At 43.5% G+C, this 20,218-nt stretch overlaps 1 protein-coding gene across 2 annotated transcripts in view; it reads right to left on the minus strand.

Annotated features, from left to right (window-relative positions):
* Positions 1 to 11,669: 11,669 nt before the first annotated feature.
* Positions 11,670 to 20,218, minus strand: part of FER1L6 (fer-1 like family member 6) — a 974,281-nt gene continuing 965,732 nt past the window's right edge. For both annotated transcript variants that reach the window (XM_085604988.1, XM_085604987.1), the window contains exon 41: positions 11,670 to 15,804. In XM_085604988.1, coding sequence (XP_085461114.1) covers positions 15,624 to 15,804 — 181 coding nt within the window. In that variant the 3' untranslated portion in view covers positions 11,670 to 15,623. The remainder of the gene's footprint in view (positions 15,805 to 20,218) is intronic.

Raw genomic sequence — 20,218 nt, forward strand, 5'->3', positions numbered from 1 at the left:
TGATTTTGGACCCACTTCCTAATGCGCCCATCCATAAGATAGCGGAGGCGAGGTGGAATTGGCAGAGTCGCTGGGGGCTAGTAGACACTTGGAGGGCTCAACATCCTGGGGAGCGGGACTTCTCTATTTTCTCCGCTTTGCATGACCTCCATGTGCGCTTAGATGCGTTTTTATGCTCTCCGGATGTGCATGCAGGGGTGCAGGGTAGCGAGTACCTTGCTAAGACATTGTCAGATCACAACCCCATTTTACTCCGGATGCAATGGTTGCGGTTGCGAGCCAAGATACCAACTTGGTGCTTACGCCCAGAGGCATTGGAGGACCAAGTGTTTCGTGACACGGTGGGCACTTCCATAACTCAATACTTTAGGGACAATGAGGGCACAGCCTCAACATCTTAAGTGGAATGGGACGGCTTTAAAACGGTGATTCAGGGTTGTAGTATCGCTGAGATGGTGGGCGTACGCAGGGTGCCGCTAGCGAAAATAGGAGAAGCGGAACAACACCTTTGGAAAGTGGAGAAAGATTGCCCTGGGAGGCCGGATAAACAGGGGGAGCTAGTAAAGGCAAGGGAGGCGGTAGCGGCACAAGTGGAGCGGTTGCGTTGTTTCGATCACAAAGCTTCTATCACATGCACCCACGTAGAGGGAGACAAATCCGGAGCTCTCTTGGCATGGCTGGCCAACCTGTCGTGCAGAGGTTCAATGATTCTCGAGATCCGCGACCTCCGGGACTTCCGGGCGGGCACTTGCTATACACAAGAGGGTATAAATTTGTTGTTTTTCGACTATTACAAGGACTTATATAAGAGCAAGACGACCCAGATGGAGGGTGACTTGAATAGGTTCACACACGGACTGCTACTACCACGATTGGATGATGATCAGGTGGAGTTATTAGGCAGAGATATTGAGATTGGAGAAGTGAGGGCGGCCATTAAGCATATGGCATGGAATAAAACACTGGGGACGGACGGTCTCCCGATAGAATTCTATAAAACCTACACTGAGCAACTAGCACCACGATTGGTAGTGCTATATAACAATGCGAACCATTTGGACCAGCTTCCAGTATCAATGAGAGAGGCAGGTATCATCCCTCTCCTTAAACCTAGTAAGCCAGCATGGGACCGATCTGCATACCGCCCGCTATCAATGCTTAATACAGATTACAAAATACTGAGTCGCATATTGGCCACTCGACTTCTACCTTTCATGTCGACCATAATACATCAGGATCAGGCTGGATTTATTCCCGCTCGGAATACGGCCTTAAATAATCGGCGCTTAATGCAGATTTCAGAAGCAGACCCTTATCCGAAAGACACAGCCACTGTGTTTGCTGTCGATATTAAAAAAAGCCTTTGACAGCCTGGAATGGCCCTATCTGTTCCACGTCATGGCTGAATTTGTACTGGGGGACAAATGTATAGAGTGGACGTCTTTACTATATAATTGCTCCACTGCACGGGTGAGAACGGGTAGGTTGATATCTGATGCTTGTGTCATAGGCCGTGGTACGAGGCAGGGATGCCTGCTGTCCCCACTCCTGTTTGCGCTGGCCATGGCACCACTGGCGGTTAAGGCCCGGACTGGTCGATACTACCAAGGCCTACAAGCGCATGGCCAGATTCACCACATAGCCCTGTACGCCGCCGACTGGCTAATGTTTTTGGTAGATACGGGGCAAGCGCTCCTAGGTGTCTGGACTTAGAGTAAATTGGGCAAAGTCATGTCTGTTCCCAGCTGTCGGAGACAAAGAGGGCTTGCAGGACATAGCAGGAGTGAAGTGAGAATACAGGTATCTCCCGTACTTAGGGGTTAAGATATACCATACACAAGAGGATATGTTGGAGGACAATATTTGCAGGGCAGTGAGAGATCTGGCGAACAGTTTTGAGTTCTGGGGGACACTTCCATTCTCAGTGGCTGGGTGAGTAGCCTTACTTAAAATTGTGGCCCTCCCCAGGCTATTATATTACTTTGGGACCCCGCCAGTTTGGATCCCAGCACAGATTTTTAAACAGCTCACAACCATGGTCACAGGCTTCCTGTGTAGAATTGGTAGACGGAGGGTGGCTTTGACAATATGAATGCGCCCAAGGTCAGAGGGGGGATGGGCAGTTCCTGATTTTGAAACCTATTACATAGCTGCACGGCTGCAATGGGTTACGCAAAGTGTAGCAGCATGGCTGCGTGGACTGGAAAAGAGGAGGGATAGAGCCTCGGCGTTGAGATTACTTTCTCAAATCGAAATGGACCGTTCTAGTGCCCTCCCAGAGTACCTTAAAACAGCGAGGCAGTGCCGGAAACGGAACCTAAAATGGGCAGGAATCGCGGTGCCATATGCCCCTGATATACCGCTCTTCGTGTGTGAGGCACTGCCCCACGGATGCTCATGGCGGGATTTGGCAGACTGGGGTGAGAGAGGGTTGACTACCGTAGGGGATCTGTATGGAGATGGTAACTTGCTGCCTTTTCACAACTTGCAGGAGCGGTTTGATTTGCGGGAAGGGGACTTTTTGCTCTGTGGAAATCTTAAATAATTTCTGTTAGCATAAGCTGAAACCATCTTGGTTATGGCATCCATTTTGTTAGATTTGTAATTCTCCTGTCCTCTGCTGCTCGTCTTTTCCCCTGCCTGTGCTGTCTATTTTAGTTGACTTCTTGACTCAGCTAAAAGCAATATGCATGCTAAAGAGTTTGTAGCTGCCAGATCACCTGGACTTAGACTCAACTGTCAATCCCTGTCTGCTGCTATAAGCACTCTTGCTCTCCCTCCCACTTTGCTGACTAAGTGATCTCCCATCTGCCCATGTTTGTATGTAGTTATTCCTGTGTATGTTTGTACCTTCTATTTGTGCCTACATGCTTACTCTGCAACAAACTCTGTATATAAGCACCATGGTCTCTGTATCCAGTGTACTACCTCAGGCAGCACTTGAGAGTGCTGTGTGGATGTAGTCCCACTCATGAGTGATTAATAAACTTGCTATTTGAATTCCAGCTTCAGTGCCAATCTCTATTTTGTAGGTCTAAGGACCCGTGGACAGAGAAGGGTGGCCCCTGCACCGGTGTGCTCATTGAAAAGCACATTTCCGCAGTTGGCGCCCGAAACGTGGGTCGTGGGTCCTCATCGGAGACGCGGCCGTCCAAAGGAGTGGTCTTGACGGAATAGTGGAATATTGCTGAGGAGACGTCCTGCATTAGGAGACCCTTGTCTTTGCAGCCAAAGTGATTTTTCCGGGTTTCTTGAACCCTCGAGTTGTTGGCCGGTCCTGACTGAGGTATCCTTTGGCGTTATTTTTGAAGTGACCATTAGGTTCAAGAGCTTGGCAGTTGGAGACTTTTGTTTGGTAAGGTCGCTGAAGCGGCATTCTTGATTTGCTTGGCCAAGATTTTGGTTTTGTTTGTTTGATTTATCCTTTGCAAAAGATAAAGGCAGGTAATGTGGAGATTTTTCTGTACTTTTGAATATTATGAAGATGTAATATTTTACAAAAACTTGGTAGCATGCCTATTCCTAGCACACTCCGTAGGTTGTGTTGCTGTCTTGGTGGTACCAAAATGGATTTAGAAAGAAGTCAGCCGGCTCCCCCAGAGGGGACAGCTAATACGCATATGTACATTAAATACGGTATTTCTTCCATAATGTATAGTACACTGTGGAATAAATATACGAAAAAAGATCCTGATCTACGATGGCCAGTGAATGGGTCATTTGATTTTAAAAAGATTCAGTATGTAGAGCAGTGTTTGTTTAAGCATAAGAGTCGACAAAATATGTTTGATTGTGCACGAATGTGGGAGAAAGAAGTGCAAGAGAGAGTGAGGAAAGAAGAAGCTATAGCAGAAAAAGAACAGCGAATAACGATATATCAAAAAGCATTGGAATTAAAAAATGAAGAGATGAATTCAATAAAAGAAAAAGAGGAAAGGGAGCGGCGTTTAGAGGTAACTGGCCAGTACCCTATTAGGCGACCCATTTATCCCATACTTAATAAACCTCAGGATGATTGCATCTTATTAGATCGACCTCCGCCACGCATAAATTTACCTCTGCCCCTGAGGATGACCTTTCTGAAGAAGAACATCTTTCTTTAGACGGTAAAGACATATATAAGCAAGATGGCGGAAGACTCGCTCTACTTTGACTGTTAACGAAAAAGCCACAATCAGATCTGCTGCTCGCAAAGAAGCTCGTGGGGCTACTTCTGCCCCAGACGTTGTAGCGATGGTTCAGCAGTGGAAGGATTTAGAGCATTTAGAGGATTTAGAGCAGTTATATTTTGCAGAGAAGTTCACCTGGGAGGTAATACTTGGTTTTAGAAACGTTTCTAAAAACATTGGGGCAGATTTATGTTGCACTTGCGCCACTTTTGCGCCGCCGTTGCGTCACTTTTGTGACGCAGCAGCGGCGCAAATCCTGCGCCATGGTGCGGGGTATTTACAACGTGACGCATCTGGGAGATGCGTCATGTTGTAAAGCCCTGCGCCACATGTAGGCGCTCCAGGGCAGGTGGGGGCGTTCCGGCGCAGGAACGCCTCCTAAAAGTGGCTGAGTGAAATCTACAAGATTTCACTCAGTCACTTTTAGGCCCATGCTGCGTCAAAACCCTGCGCCTACTTGAAGCAGGCGTAAGGATTGACGCAGCATTGTACAGATAGGGCCCCCCAGAACATTGCTGGAACTGCGTCGCGCTTGCGGCACAGATGCGTCACGCATCTGTGTCGTTTTTGCCCCATGGTGCGCCGCATTATAAATGCGGCGCATCCATGGTGGCGCAGCTGTGGCGCATAATAATTGGCGCATCCCTGCTGATATGCAGGGATGCGCCAGTTAACATAAATCTGCCCCTTAGAGCCCACTGATATCAATTCTGATTATAAACAATTAAATGATAGAACTGTTCTATTTTCAAATATACCTGATTTAATTAGGTGAGAGGTTAAATTAAGACATGATATACTATGTTTAAAAGTGGAGCAAAAATCAGCTGGTAAAGTTAAAACTGTTTTGGGGACAGATAATGACCCTAGTGATACTGTGGGTACTGTAAAACCGATGCGTGAAGCCGTGCCTTTGTATGTTCCTCTGAAGGGTCCGGGAACAAGTGTCGATAAAGATTCAGATGATGCAAAAGGATATTTTGTTTATAATTGGGCTTATACTCCTTGGAGTAGAGCAGACGTTATGGCTCTTAAGACTGCTTTGCCCGACCCGCGGAAAAATCCGGCCACTTTCTATGAAGAAGTGCAAGGCGCCATTAGCTCCTGCACAATTCGGAAAATAGATGATAATGTAGCATATGGTGATACTTGGATGCATTTAGAAGCAATAAATGTGGCTAGAGAACCTGTGCAGAAACCACAACAGGAGATATTAGATCTTTCCAAAGCTATTGTAACTAAGTTGAAAACTCTAATACCCCCTAAGAAAATAGATTAGACAACGTTAGCGTCTTGTAAACAGAAAGCGGATGAGGCCGTTTCTGATTTCTTTACACGATTTGAAAAGACATTCCATGACTTTAGTGGGCAGTCATTGACAGATGACACGGGTAAGCATCTCTTCGTCGACAAATTTGTCGCTAATACGTTGCCAGAAATAGCTAGTTGCCTAAAGGCCAGCGAGAGTTCATGGACCACATCTTCCCCCGTCTCCCTTTTGACTATGGCCCAGTATTATGAGCGTCAGGAATTGGAAGCAAAAGGCAAGGAGGATAGGAAGGTTAAGGATTTAAAAACAAAAGTTATGTTGGCTCAAGTCTATGGTCCACCATTTAGAGGTGGTGGAAGAGGTGGACGTGCGATGTATCACCCTTTGTCTTCTGATCAGTGTGCTTATTGTAAAGAGATTGGACATTGGAGTTCTGAGTGCCCCCTTTTACGAGGCCAGCAGTATCAATGGGGTAGGGGAAGTATGAGAGGATGCCCGGGCAATTCAGGAAATAGGGGAAGAATAGGAACTCGTCCGAGGTTTGAGGTAGTTGAACACGGACCAAATTATTCTAATAACTTTGATTCACGAAATCAATATCAAATGTCAGATTATTCGGTTGATGGTCTTGGGGATTCTGATTATGCATAGGAATGCCTAGGATTGGGTAAGGAACCGGTTGAGGTCCCATTAGATCAGAAGGGTCCTTATGTTGATGCAAATGTCTTGGGCTCTACTGATCGGTTTCTGGTTGATACAGTAGCTAATCGTAGTGCTCTGTCTAAAAAATTGGTTCCAAGGGCTCCTTTGTCTGACGCAATGATAACATCGATAGGATTCGAAGGGACACCTACATCTAGCCCACTGTCACAGCTACTTGCATTTAGTCTTGATAAATTCATTGCAGCATGTCCATTTTTGCTTTCCCCTACCACACCGGATAACATTGTGGGTATCGATATACTTAAACATTTTCGTGCTACAATACGTTGTTCCCCAGGAGATGTGAGTGTTATCTTAAATGATAACTATCCAATGGTTGAGAGGTCTTGTCTCATTAAAGAGGATATCACTCTGGCATCGTTACCTAGTACTTTATGGGCTACATCAGATACTAATGTGGGACAAATAGTTATTCCACCAGTACATATTCCAGTGAAGGAAGGTGCTTCATTGCCTCGACTGCCCCAATATAAAATATCTCGGGAAGACAAAGAAGCATTGACGCACATTGTTCAGGATTTGATCGAGGTGGGTGTTGTGGAAGAAGTCCCTTATAACATTTGTCATAGCCCTATTCTTCCTATTTTGAAAAGAGACACTGATGCTAAGATTTATGGATTCATTATTGATTTACAAGAGGTTAACAAAATCATAGTGCCCCAATATCCGGTAGTCTCTGACATCACAACACTTCTTACTATGGTTCCTCCTACTGCCACTACATTTAGTGTAATTGATTTGAAAAATTCATTTTTTTCAATACCTATTCACCCTGACAGCCGTTATTTGTTCGGCTTCACTTTGAATAATAGATCATACAGATTCTGTAGAGCTCCACAAGGGTATACAGAGAATCCTAGCATTTATAGGCAGGCATTGAAAAGGCAGCTTGATTCTTTCCCTGTGCCAAAATGGGTGGCTCTTATTCAATATGTCAATGACATCTTGTTGGCTGTTGATACCCCTGAACAGTGTAAAGAAGGAACACTATCATTATTATCATGTCTTGCCTCTCACCATCACAAAGTCTCTCGGATAAAATTGCAATTTTGTAGACAGCAGGTTACATATTTAGATCACCTCCTGTCTAAGGAGGGACGTGCACTCACACCAGATCACATTCAGACCATTTTAGACACACCTGTGCCCTGTACTCAGAAGGACATCCGTGCATTGATTGGCCTTACTTCCTTCTGCAGGCAGTGGATCCCTAGCTTTTCATACATTATTAAACCATTGTTGGCCCTTTTGACTAAAGACACTCTGATGCCTCTCCCATGGACTACTGATTGCCAGAATGCCTTCCAACAGCCACATCAAGCTCTTTGTTCTGCACCTGTGTTAGGAACTCCAGACTACACTAAGACCTTCACACTCTATGTACACGAGAGGGAAGGTTGCACACTCTCGGTTTTAACACAGACACACGGTAATAAACAACGTCCTTGAGCATATTTCTCAGCTGTCCTTGATCCAGTTGCCCACGCGCTGCCTGGCTGTTTTCAAGCGGTGGCGGCAGCAGCTGTGTCCATACGACAGAGCGAGGGAAGTCTTGTCACATAGATTGTTTGTGTTAGTACTTCATTCAGTCGATGCCTTGCTAAATTAAACGAAAACACAGCATCTGACTAGTGCCCGTTTGACAGGATATGAACTGACACTTTTGGCCCCACACCGGAATATGGATGAACGGAGGTAAGTACACATTTAAATAAATAAACCAAATTTTGTTGCGCGCGCAGCATCGCATTTTGCTAGGTGGAAGAAGGAATTAATCAAATGGGCGGAATGTAATGGGATAGTGCGGCTGCAATTGGCAAAGAGACAGAGTAGCGAAAAGGCATTAGAAGCAGCAAAAGCATGTGAAAGATTGCTGGGATTATTAAAGGACCCAGACACTGATAGCGATGAAGACAGTGAGACTACTGTACTGGCGATAGGAAATTGAAATGCTAGCACCCAAGTGCAGCAGCACTGACACCCCTAGCACTAACATGATACACGAGCACACAGTAGAGGCGCACAACCGACTTCACTGTTAGCCTTGATATGCTGGCGAAACCTGTGCATAACAGATGGATATTGAGTGTATTATGCAGAGTTGGAAGTGACATGCCTGGGGGGGAGGGATGGGTGGGTGGAGAATAGGGAGTTTAATTAGAGTAGTAATGATTTGAAGTTATGATGCAACTATCACCCTGGGATGGTACTAACTAGCGAGGACTGTTCTTTTTTTTTTCTCTTCTTATTTCTTCACGTTGTCTTAGGCACTGCAAGGGTGGAACATTGTTATGTAAAGTAGACTTCAATTTGTGAGACCCTGCACTATAAGCTTGTAATGGCAACCGGGATGGGTAGTATTATGTAACGAACTTTGACATACTGTACATTTGTGCTGACAAGAAAAAACTAAATAAAGTTTGTTTACAAAAAAGATCAGTATGTTACATTCCCAGATGACGTTTTTGTCTGTGCCAAAAACGAGCCTGCCACCAGTCAGTTTTCATTCAATGCAGTTGACTTATTTTGCTGCATATGCCCTTTGTGTTTACTTTCAATGTGTAAAATTCCAATGCTTCTATATTTGTTCAAGTTGGAGCACATTTTAAATAAAATATGCTTTCATGGATTACCTTTCATTAATGACATGTATTTTTATTTAAGAATCTTTTGCAAACACAGAGTTGGAAAAAGTGTCTTCGTGTGGGTTGATGCTAGAATTTCTTTGGGGGGAAAAGGTCTCAAATAGCAAACAACAGGAAGGGGGTACTCAAAATATTGAGCAAGGGGGCGTGTTCTCAACTTACAAAAATGATTCAACACGCCTAGATTTTAAAGGACCCAAAGCCCAGGTTATTTGATTTAAACAATTTCACAGAAGGGTGAGGTGCCTTTTAATAATAACTTTAATACACAGCTGGACCTTTTTAGTTAAATTTGGTTTGGAATTATGTAGAACCTAATGGAATGTGGGGTGCTGCCACAAGAACTTTATAGGCAGGATGAGTGACAGATGATGTGTTTTAGAACACATTAAGCCTCAGTGGTTAAGTGGCCATGCATAATTTTTACCCATTTATGAAGTTATCAAGTAAAGGTGCATGTTTTTTAACCCCTTCCCCGCTCATGACGGAACCGTTCCGTCATGAGCCACGGTTGCCGTGTGCTCATGACGGAACGGTTCCGTCATGCCACGACCGTTGGCGGACGCTCCGCCCACGCGGCGCTGTTTCCCCGCCTGTGCGGGGGGACAACGCAACTGGGCGGAGTCATGACGGAACCGTTCCGTCATGAGCACAGCTCAACCGTGGCTCATGACGGAGCGGCTCCGTCATGAGCACAGCGCCACCGCGCTGCCCCCCCGCACCCCCCAGCGCCGCGGCGGAATTCCCGCCGCGGCGAAGGGGTTAAAGGCAGTTCTAAGATAAGAGAAGACAAACATTCACTACTTCTAGGCTCCTCATAGGGCAGAAACAAAACAATCACATCCACCCGATCTGAAATGTCTAAACTGGCTCTCATATGAGGCAAGAATTCATTTCGAAATTGCCTCCATGACTCATAAAGTCCTACACTTCATCACTCTGAGATAGCTTGCACAAAAACTGGAGCTATCAGGTAGCTGTAGAGCATATAGAGGCACCAGCACCTTACTATTGAAACCACAGAAATGTCATAAAAAGAAAACATATAACCGAGCCTTCTCAGATATTGCCCAGTGAAATCAGACTGAACCCCTCAATTGCATCATCAAGAAAAAAGTTAAAGTGCTACTGTCGAACACATTTCTGCTCTAGAACCCACAGACTCTACTCCCGGCCCTGCCACATCACATTGTCTTCACCCATGTCTTTTACTCGCATGTTATGATCTTATTTGTTGCCTTTGTCATCTTGGACCTTGCCTTGAGGTAGTCTCTTCCCTCACCGGGGAAGCAGTTTCATCTTGTTCCGTCCTCGATTATGTTGTTGTTTATTCTACCAGTGTTTTCTTTCCTGAACATTTGTAAAGTTCTCTGATACCTGCAAGGGTCATGTTTGTGCTATAAATAACTTTATAAATAAACAATAAAAATAAAGCAGTGTACACAGACATGGCCACACAGGTATCAACACAGGCATGCTCCACTTCCAACCACAGGCAGGTAGTATTGCTGAAGCTTTATGAAGGGGTATCCTAATGGGAAAGAAGGCAACACAGTAGCTTGAAATGCTCAACAATAGGCCACTCGAAGAGCGGGGTCATGGGTGACTTCTGGCCTGACTGAGGGTGCTGACTTCATTTCTACCTACAAATTCACAGCCAATAGTATCACGTGGTCCAGAGCTATGGTTTCTGACACTCAAACTGTGAAGTGTGTATGCTTCATCTAATTGGAGACTATCTTCCTACACAGCTGTGGAAAACTCATGGGTGGAGGGGCTTACAGCAACAATTTATCCTGCAAATTCAGCGTGGCAAAGAGAGAGGACAGAGTTTGTAGGAGGACTGAGATTTCCTGGTGTGAAGCATCTTAATGGTAACCAACATTAAAACTGTTCTTATGACCATCATGTAACCACCAGCTCTACTCATCATGGCTCCCACCAGGGCCGGACTGCCTACCGGGCGTTTTGGCATGCTGCCGAGCTGGGGGCTGATTTAGTTGAAGGGTACCTGCGTGTGCTGAACGAAATTCGTTTTGCTGTGTTTATTTCGAAGCACACGCAGGTCTCCATCAACACAATTAGCCCCCGCCGCAGTGACATCAGCCCCCAGCTCGGCAGCAAGCCAAAACGCCCGGTAGGCAGTCCGGCCCTGGCTACCACGCTTTTAATAGATCATGCACAACTTTTCCCAGCAGGGCTGCCATGCCTTAAATAGGACGGGCCATCTTTTTTGAGCCGGGCTGATATATATGTAATAAGACAAGCCCAACTCTTCTATGCAGGGCTGATAGATCTATAATAGATCAGGTCCAACCTTTCTCAGAAGGGCCTTCATATCTTTAATAGGACAGGCACTAACCTTCTGAGCCCAGCTGCCATACACTTAATAGGATGGGCCCAACTCTGCTGAACTCAGTTGCCATACATTTGATAGAATGGACCCAACTCTTCTGAACCGGGCCACTATACATTTAATAGGATAGCACCAACACTTTTGAGTCATTTAACATATATTTAGTACAATATGCTCATATCTTCAACATTTCAATGTAGCTCATATTTCAGCACTTTTATAAAAAAGAACTCCACTTAGCAGGGCTGCCATGTCACTTTTTTCTCAGCAGGGCTGCCATATCTTTAACAGGACAGGCCAAACTCTTCCCAACAGAGATGTTATACTTTTCATGGTCAATGCAAGAACTTCTCAGGCAGTCTTAGGTACCTTTATTGGAGCAGGCTGGATCATCTTTTCTTAGTAGACAAGAAGGAGTCAAAACCATAGAGTTTGCACCTCAACATACAATAATTTACAATGAAAGCGGCTATCCGTTTCTATCAACACTGACTGAAGACACAAAAATATTTCAAAGCAGTTTATGTGTACATTTTAAATGTTTTTACAGAATTTTGTGTGTACATTTTAAATGAAGGCTGGTTACATACTGACAGCATCTTTATAGACCAAATGGAAACATTATTCCTAGTTTTTACCTGATTATAGAAATACAAAGAGTAAACACTTCATACATTAAGCAAGAAATACAGAATAAGAAAATAACATTTTGACAATGAGTAGCGAAATTGGGCTACTAACACACAGTTTTATGTCTTTTAATGTCAAATAAATGCATGTGTATTACAATGTCACTACTTTGCCCCAAAGAGGGCTTACTGGTGTAATTAGAGCCACCGTTGCTGAGCTTTAGCAAACTTCTGCGTTTCACTGAATAAAAAGCAGATCATAGCAGACTGTAAACATGGCGGCTGTAAACATGGCTGTAAACATGTCATCAGACTAGAGCTTAAAGTCACTCTCCAGTTGCTTAACATTTAAAACTTTTATTCGAGGATTGTGTAAAACTGTTTTCAGTGTTTTCATTCTGTGAACGTAACCTGACAGCATTTATTACAAACCTCACACCAGATGACCATACTTCTGTAAAAAATGTAAACTGTTTATTGTCCATCTGATATCCTACAATGTGTAAAATGGTCGTGTTTTACGTGTATACATTGTGAAATTGAAGAACTAAATGGTATGATTTTAAGTTTCTTGTACTCACTAAGGTGTAGAGTGTGCATATTGATTACCTGCATGTTATTTATACAGACCCAGTACTAAGGCGAAATGTCTAGTACGAATAGAGCAGCGCTGTGTGCCCTTAATTGGATTATTCAAAAAATCCTATATGTAACATTTGCATGCGTCCCCCAATTAGCAGATTATTCACACACAATAGATTACAGCCGTGAGTGGGGTGGTGGTGAAGTGATATTCCTATAAGGATTTATCGGGCAGTTGAAGGTTTCTAAGACGGCTTGGGTACAAGCCAGCTATCCATCAGGTAATCAGCCAGATACATTGCCACACCGTCCGTAGGCTGCATCAGGGCATGGAATATGTCAGATTACAGAGATGTGTCAATCTCTGAGCAAGTAAAAGAGCAGCTGAGGCCAGTATATTGCCCAAAAGATCAGCAAATGAGCGTTTTGGGTCTGGATCTGTCGATGAGTATGACCTCTCGCGATTGTGTGCATCTCCTCAGCGTAGTAGTGGAAAGAGGCTAATGACATGCTAATTGTATATTAAGGCCCTTGCCTTGACATGCTAGTTACGAAATCAGATACATGTTTCATGGGATCAATTTTAATGTGGGGGGATTATGTTTATCATTATCGTCTTTATTTCTTTGATGTCTCTTCCATAGACCATGATGATTGATATATGAGATGGCCTTATTAGTATATTTCAATTGTACTGAAATAGTTTGGCATCCACTTGGTGTGTCCTGAACACTGTAGCCAATAGCCTGGCTGCATGCATTCACCATACTGTGCAAAGTTATATGGACGTTTAAGATATTTTGTGATAAATAGAAACAAGTCAACCAGGTGTCTCAATCTGCACACATCACATAAGGAGCTACTGCCTCTTCTTTTTCTTTCTTCTCTAACTTCTATTGCTTAGGACTCTATGTACCTATTATATACATTCTTGCATATACCGCTGTCTGCGTCTAGCAGTATGGGTGTCTCTGTGAGTCACATAGTTGAGTGTTCTCTTTTTAGACAAATAAATGTTTCCTTACCCTGATCTTCTTGACCGCACCCTTCAGTCTTCAATACATTGTACTTGGGAACCATACTTGTGCGTAACATTGTAAGTTCCAGGACAGTTAGTGAAAGCCCAGTGCGGCTAACTCTCCCATGCCTCTTCCAGAGTGAGCGTTGGGTCCTTGATGCCCTCTTCAACAGATCTTACTGTTTCCTCTTTCTATATTACTCCATTTGTAGGTAATGTGAGTTGACCAGCAGATTCCCTTACCAATACCTCTCTGGTTCTCCGGTGGCTGATGGCTCAACGAGCTGACCTTGCCGCCACCACCAACATCTGCAGTGATCTCCAGATCACATGTTCAAACCCCATTGAGGCAGACTAGACCTTCCATCCCTCCGAGGTAGCTACATTCAGTAGTATAAAGCAGTCAATGTTAGCATCTTGTTTGTACAGTGTATAGAAATGACAGGCGGAGCATGAAGCGCTATATCAAAATAGCATGCTTAGATTATTCTAGTATTCTTTTGCATCACAACTTGACGCTGCCGGTACTGTATGAGACCAAATAAATAATGCATCTTTGGTGGTAAAACGCAGAGCTATCCTTTTTTAATATAACTGTCGTTCAATTTAAATTCACTTGGTAATCAAATAAAAGGACAGGAATGGTGAGCATAAATCATTGTGGAAAGCACAATAAAATGTCTTAAAGGCTTCTTGTTTTAAGACATTTTAATAAAAAAAAGATCACAGTAATGGGGCAACTAGCGTCACATTTTGATACTTTAGACAGCAATAATGCAAATAGGTAACACGTCAATCTTATGACTACAGCATACAGTAGTATGTTGTAAGCCTGCTAGATTAGAAACTAAAAGTATAACTGAATTTCAGAATGTTTATTTTACTTCAATAGTCTACGCAGGCGTGACTATTGCTGGTTCACGAAAGTAGACGCTTTAATTCCAAGGACTTCTGGTAATACCACACCAATTTTTTTGATACTGAAAGATGTGGTAACATCTGTGTGCACTATTCTGAGTTGCCCCCTCAGGAATGATAGTAGAAAGTAGTGTTGTGCCTTGATTTACGACTGTATTCCCCAATGTGATTTACATTGGGTTCAGATTCTACCAAACGTGTTGTTCCAAGAGGATGCAGAGATATTGCATGCTCATCTCAGAATCCACATTTGACCATTAACACTGGTTATTGGCCTTAATGCTAATTTAGGGGAAATGTCTCCAAATTGCCAATTCTATGTATTACATTTATTTTTTATTAGTGAAAGAGAGATGGCGGTCTGTTGCCTAGCACCACATGTTTTATTGTGTTTGTGAACAGGGTTAGTGAGACTACAGGTGAAGATGCTCTGACATGCATTTCTGGACATGGCATGAGGATTCCAGACAGCCTCAAGCCCCAGCATTCCCCTCTCATTTTTGTGATCTCGGTTTGTCTTATGGTTTTCCCTTCTCTGTGGAATTTGACTTTCACAGTGAAAAGACTGAGACACAGACACGAGTAACAATAATACTTAGAGTACCAGCACAGTGTGATCTACAAGGATGACAGCGTCATGCTTGTAAGAGGAATGTGTCATTTCCTTGTCTTCATTGCTTCCGCCAACACCTGTACTTTCAATGTGAATCAAGACACTGAATCAAGGTATAAAAAACAAGCTACATGCATTGCTCTTTTATTTTTTGGCACATTTCTAGAATAATTATCTGTTTCAATCAGTGTGCCTTTATAGGCAGCACATATGTGATTCACTGATTAATTTGAGCCAGTGCTTTGTGGTGTTCGGCACTTAATTATTGGCACCAGCACTTAATTATCAACACTTGCACTTACCACAACTGCCACACGGTGGCGCTGTTTGTATAATTTAGAGATGAGCAGAACAGCAATTGTTTATTAATTCAGTAGGCATCAAAAACAACTAATACCTGCCGCCCAAGCTATTTTTACAGCTTTGGGGGCCTTAACTAGTCTGAATAGTCAAACTGGTAGCAGTGTGCTGGTTAGTAGTTGTGTAGTTAATGTCATTGACAACGCTGGCAGTGGCAATGGGTGGTGGAAGCTGCAGAGGCCTCCCGACTAGAGCCCTTTTTTTTACAAATTAAGCACTGATGTGATTGCTGTAGGACTTCAGCATCGACAATTTCCTTGATCAATGCCTGACTTTGTTGATTTGAGTACTGGAGTTCTTCTGCTCCTTTGAGTGTTGGAAAAGTGAAGAAGGAGTATTTTCATAATCCTAAAATCCGGTTGCTGATGGCCCCTGGCAGAGTGTAAATCAAAAGGGCGAGGAAGAGGGTGAGGATGATCAGCAGCAGCGCAATGATGATGTACTTCTTGTAATTCTTCCAGATCAGATGATAGAGGCACTTGAAAGGATTGATGAACCACGAGAAGGATGTGTCCGGGCGGCTGCAGGGGAAGAACAGATAAAGGTAGGGGTTAGCAAAGAAACTGGCTCTTGAACACGTTGAAAGATCACCCCAAAAATGTTTTGACCAAAATTGTAACTTTCATTGGGACTTTTGGTACCACAATTATAATGGTGACAATTTTCTTGCAAAAATGCACATTTCTGTAATATTACTGATATCGTTTGAGTTTGCATGGTATTTTTTAAAGCCACTTGTCTAAAGATTTTCCCACATATGACAGGATGGATACTGTACCTTCTATTAAATTCCCCGCAAAAGTAGCAAGTTATGCCCCTACCTTATCCTCAGATGTCATTAACCAGTTCATGCTATTTGAAAATTTAGAGTAAGATGGTGGGAGGTACCATTGTCTCATCAATAAAGTGACCCCAAAATGCACTGATGGAAACCATGCTGTCTGTGATACTGACAGACAGGATAAAGAGGGAGGAGACCATAACCACGGTAAGTCCCACAAGCGCATAGTCATGCAAACAAAATTGAATTTAAGTTATCGTTTAGTCTACTGAGAATGACTCACAATCAGGGCTCATAAAATTGGTACTCTTTTCCAGTAGTTTTACTCTCACATTTGACGTAGATTTTTCAACTTATATGGAGATTCGCGAAGAATCCCAGGAATGGCCATTGCAATCTATGACTACTGGGCAACATTTACTCATGCAGATTTCCCATTACCAAATCGAAGATAATTGTGCATTTGCATATGTAACGTTTTATTTGAACTTTATTTTTACATACTTCTGTGTTTGACAGTAGGAGTTTTACAAGCATTAACAGTGGGAGGCAGTCTTCAAAATGTTTGTGAATACCTGCAGACGCACGAGTCTGCCAATGTACAGTGCATTTTGAAATACAGTCAAACAGTCAATCTCGTCCACCCAAGCTCTACTCAAACCCTAGAAATCTGATTGTGGAAAACCTGCTACAGTGCTGTTTTTTTGTCAACACCGTAAATTCAATTTACAATCAGAAAATTCTACAAAGTCTGATTCTGTTAATTGCCATCTAGAATTTTCTATCATCACAGCATTTTTTTTGCCAGTTCTTTCATTTAAGGGCTCAAAACAATTCTGAACAAGGTTTTTTTCAAGGAGCGTACATGTCTAGAATAAACTACACTGAAAAAAAGCCTGCTTTTTATGTGTCTCCTGGCAAAGTCCTGCAATTAATTGGAAAATATAAAATGTTTTTCTGCACAGCACCACTGAGACGAAATGTCACAGCGATCTAAGCTGCCATCATTATTCAATTGAAGCCAATGTAATTATCTGCTGTGCTCGGCTCCGAAGGGAATATGGCCGCCCGCGTCCAGGCCGCGTGTCACTTTGTCACAATAGATTTGTCTGCATTGCTTCATGGTCTGATTTGCTCGCAGGGTGAAACAAATCAAAAGCAGAGGTGATTCCACCCTGCTCCTCTTCCCTGTGACAAATCAGTAATTTGGAAATATATTGCCGTGACGTGTTGGATATATTTAAGTTAAACGCTTTAGGGCCTGAATGGGCAGTGTCATTATCCACACACAACAGTGGGTTAAGCAAATTGTTCCAGTGTTTAGAAATACTATCTAAAACCGCCACTATTCAAATTTGAATATTGAATCCTTAATCGCTGCGGAAGAAAAAAGCTTTTCATTAGATCCAGATACATTGATTTATTAGAGCTGAAATTTAAATTCAACACGAAAACACATGCACGCATAATTGTTGACATGACTGCTAATATTAATGAGCGATGGCAAAGCTAATAGGTCTCGCCTATTGGCTTTGCCTATGTCTTTTAGCCATGTTGTAGAGCAGCGTGGTTGCTGTACAGCTTGGTTAAAAGTTAGAAAATACGCACAGGGGGCAAAACAGACAAAGAAAGGGTGGGAAGAAGCAACATGGACAACAGGAGGGAAGGGGGTAGTAGGAAAGACACAACACGGAACATGGTGGGCCTGGGAGAGGAAGAAAGAAGAAAATAGTATCTCAAACCCAGCAGGAGCAGTGATAGGACAGTAATCAGGATAAAGCAATCTGTGCTGGTCCGTGCTCCGCACGGAAGAAGAGGATGTGAAGCTGGCAGGCGCTATCCAATTAGAAGGTAGTAAATAAGAATGACAATGAAACCAATGAATTGTAAGCAACAGGCGGACTTCAAACCCTTTGTTGTAAACAATATCTCTCGCAAGCGACTGTGCATGTGCTCTGCCTTAGGTGAGAACTTAAAAGGAGCTATCCTCACACACTGCAAATGCCAAGGCTTTCAATAGACCTTCAGCAGCTGACCGATCCAAGGTTCTCAAGGTAAGCGAATGTTCAGCTTTTAAATTTAGTTGGACACCTAATTTGGCAACTATTAAATGGTGGTGTTCAGACACTGGAACTAGGAATTTTTAAGGTTACTGAATCCGCTACCAGCACTTGGCAGGGCGCCTTACTGTATCGACCTCCTGGTACGAAAGCCAACTTTGCAAATCTTTTGGTTGAACTTATAGCTCTGCATGTAGTGGCGTCCAATACCTTCCTCCTTCTTGGAGATTTTAATTTTCACGCTGAAGATCTTTCTAATCCTGAAGTGGATAAACTGATCTCGGCATTGAACTCAATTGGTCTAACTCAGCGGGTGGTGGGCCCTACTCATCAGGCCGGTCACCTTTTGGATCTAGTTTTTTCTAACGATGACCACTTGAAATGTACCCCCCCCCCTCCCTTTGACTTGGTCGGACCACTCTCTGATTTCTTTTGCCTCCAATAAGGTTTGGTAAAAAAAAAAGGGAACTTCCAGAAGAGGGTACACCCGGGACAATATAGAATGTGGCGAAATCTATCCGTAGAGGCTTTTAACAACGCCTTCTCGTCTCCTGGGGAAATTAACTCTGGTGACCCCTCCAAAAAACTGGAAGATCTGAAAACGGCTCTCCATAGTGCGTTTGATAAAGTTATTCCATCCAAACAAAGCGTAGGTATAAGGCGAACCTCCAGCCCCTGGTACATAGAGGAGCTTAAAAAGGAAAAAGCTAACTGCAGGCGTCTGGAGAGACTTTGGAGGACTAATAAGGAATGTCAATCTAGACTTTTATTTAGACAATCCCTGGCCACCTACCATCGAAACTTGAAAGAAGCAAAACGTGCCTTAATTATAAATCAAATAGAACAAGCCAGTAATTCTTCTAAAGTACTGTTCGCCATAGTCAAAGACTTTACATCCCCTAGAGTATGCGCGCAAACGCCTATTGAATCCCAAGATCTCTGTGACTCGCTAGCATTATTTTTTAGGGATAAGATATCCTTAATCTATAACAACTTTCCACCAGAGATCTCTTCAGTCCCAGATCTGTTGTCTGAACCCACAGGTGAAGTATCAACAGCCAAGGAGGCCTGCTTGGAGCAGTTTGAATTGGCCACTATTGAAGAGGTTACAAATGGCCTATCAAAAGCAAAATCAGGCTCCCCCAATGACTTGTGCCCCCCAAAAACGATGGCACTCTTAGCCACTAGCTGTGCTCCAGCTATTACAGATATTTTCAATTCCTCCTTAACCACGGGTATTATCCCTACGGCTTGGAAAGAGGCAATTGTCCGGCCTATCATAAAGAAACCTTCAGCTGACCCATCCGTTCTTTCAAATTATCGCCCCATCTCCCTATTACCATTACTGGGGAAACAATTAGAAGGTATTGTAAATAAACAACTTTGCACCTATCTTGAAAGGAATGGTATTTTAGACCCTTCACAATCGGGCTTTCGGAAAGGCTTCAGCACCGAAACAGCGGTATTAGCAGTAACTGACTCACTCAGACAAACAGTTGACGCAGGGGGTTCAGCAATACTGATTCTCTTAGATCTCTCCGCAGCTTTCGATACCATCTCGCATAAAAAGCTGGCAGAGAGATTAATCGCGGGGAACATTAAGGGAAGGGCCCTGAAGTGGTTAAAGCACTTCCTGTCTGAAAGATCTCAAACAGTCACGGTGGGGCCTCACTCCTCGCCGAAAATGCCCTTAATAAGAGGTGTCCCGCAGGGCTCCTGCTTAAGCCCGACCCTCTTTAATATCTATATGTCTCCTTTGGCGAAGATAGTAGAACCGTTGGGCTTTGATATCATCTCATATGCAGATGATACGCAGCTCATGTTCGCTATTGGAGATAATTTAGAGTTGGAAAAAATCCGCTTTGCCAGTGGCCTAAAGGTGATCTATGACTGGATGATGACCAACTATCTTCAACTAAATCCAGACAAATCTGAGATCATGCTACTCGGTAGAGCAGCAGAGGTCTGGACCAGGGACTGGTGGCCCACCCAACTGGGTGTTGCCCCCACCCCTAAGAACTCAGTCAATGATCTGGGAATAAGAATCGACAGGGCTCTGTCAATGAAAGAACATATCAACAACACATCCGCTGC

The sequence above is a fragment of the Triturus cristatus genome, chromosome 5_1 (genome assembly GCF_964204655.1).
Source record: "Triturus cristatus chromosome 5_1, aTriCri1.1, whole genome shotgun sequence".
NCBI classification, from domain to species: Eukaryota; Metazoa; Chordata; class Amphibia; order Caudata; family Salamandridae; genus Triturus; species Triturus cristatus.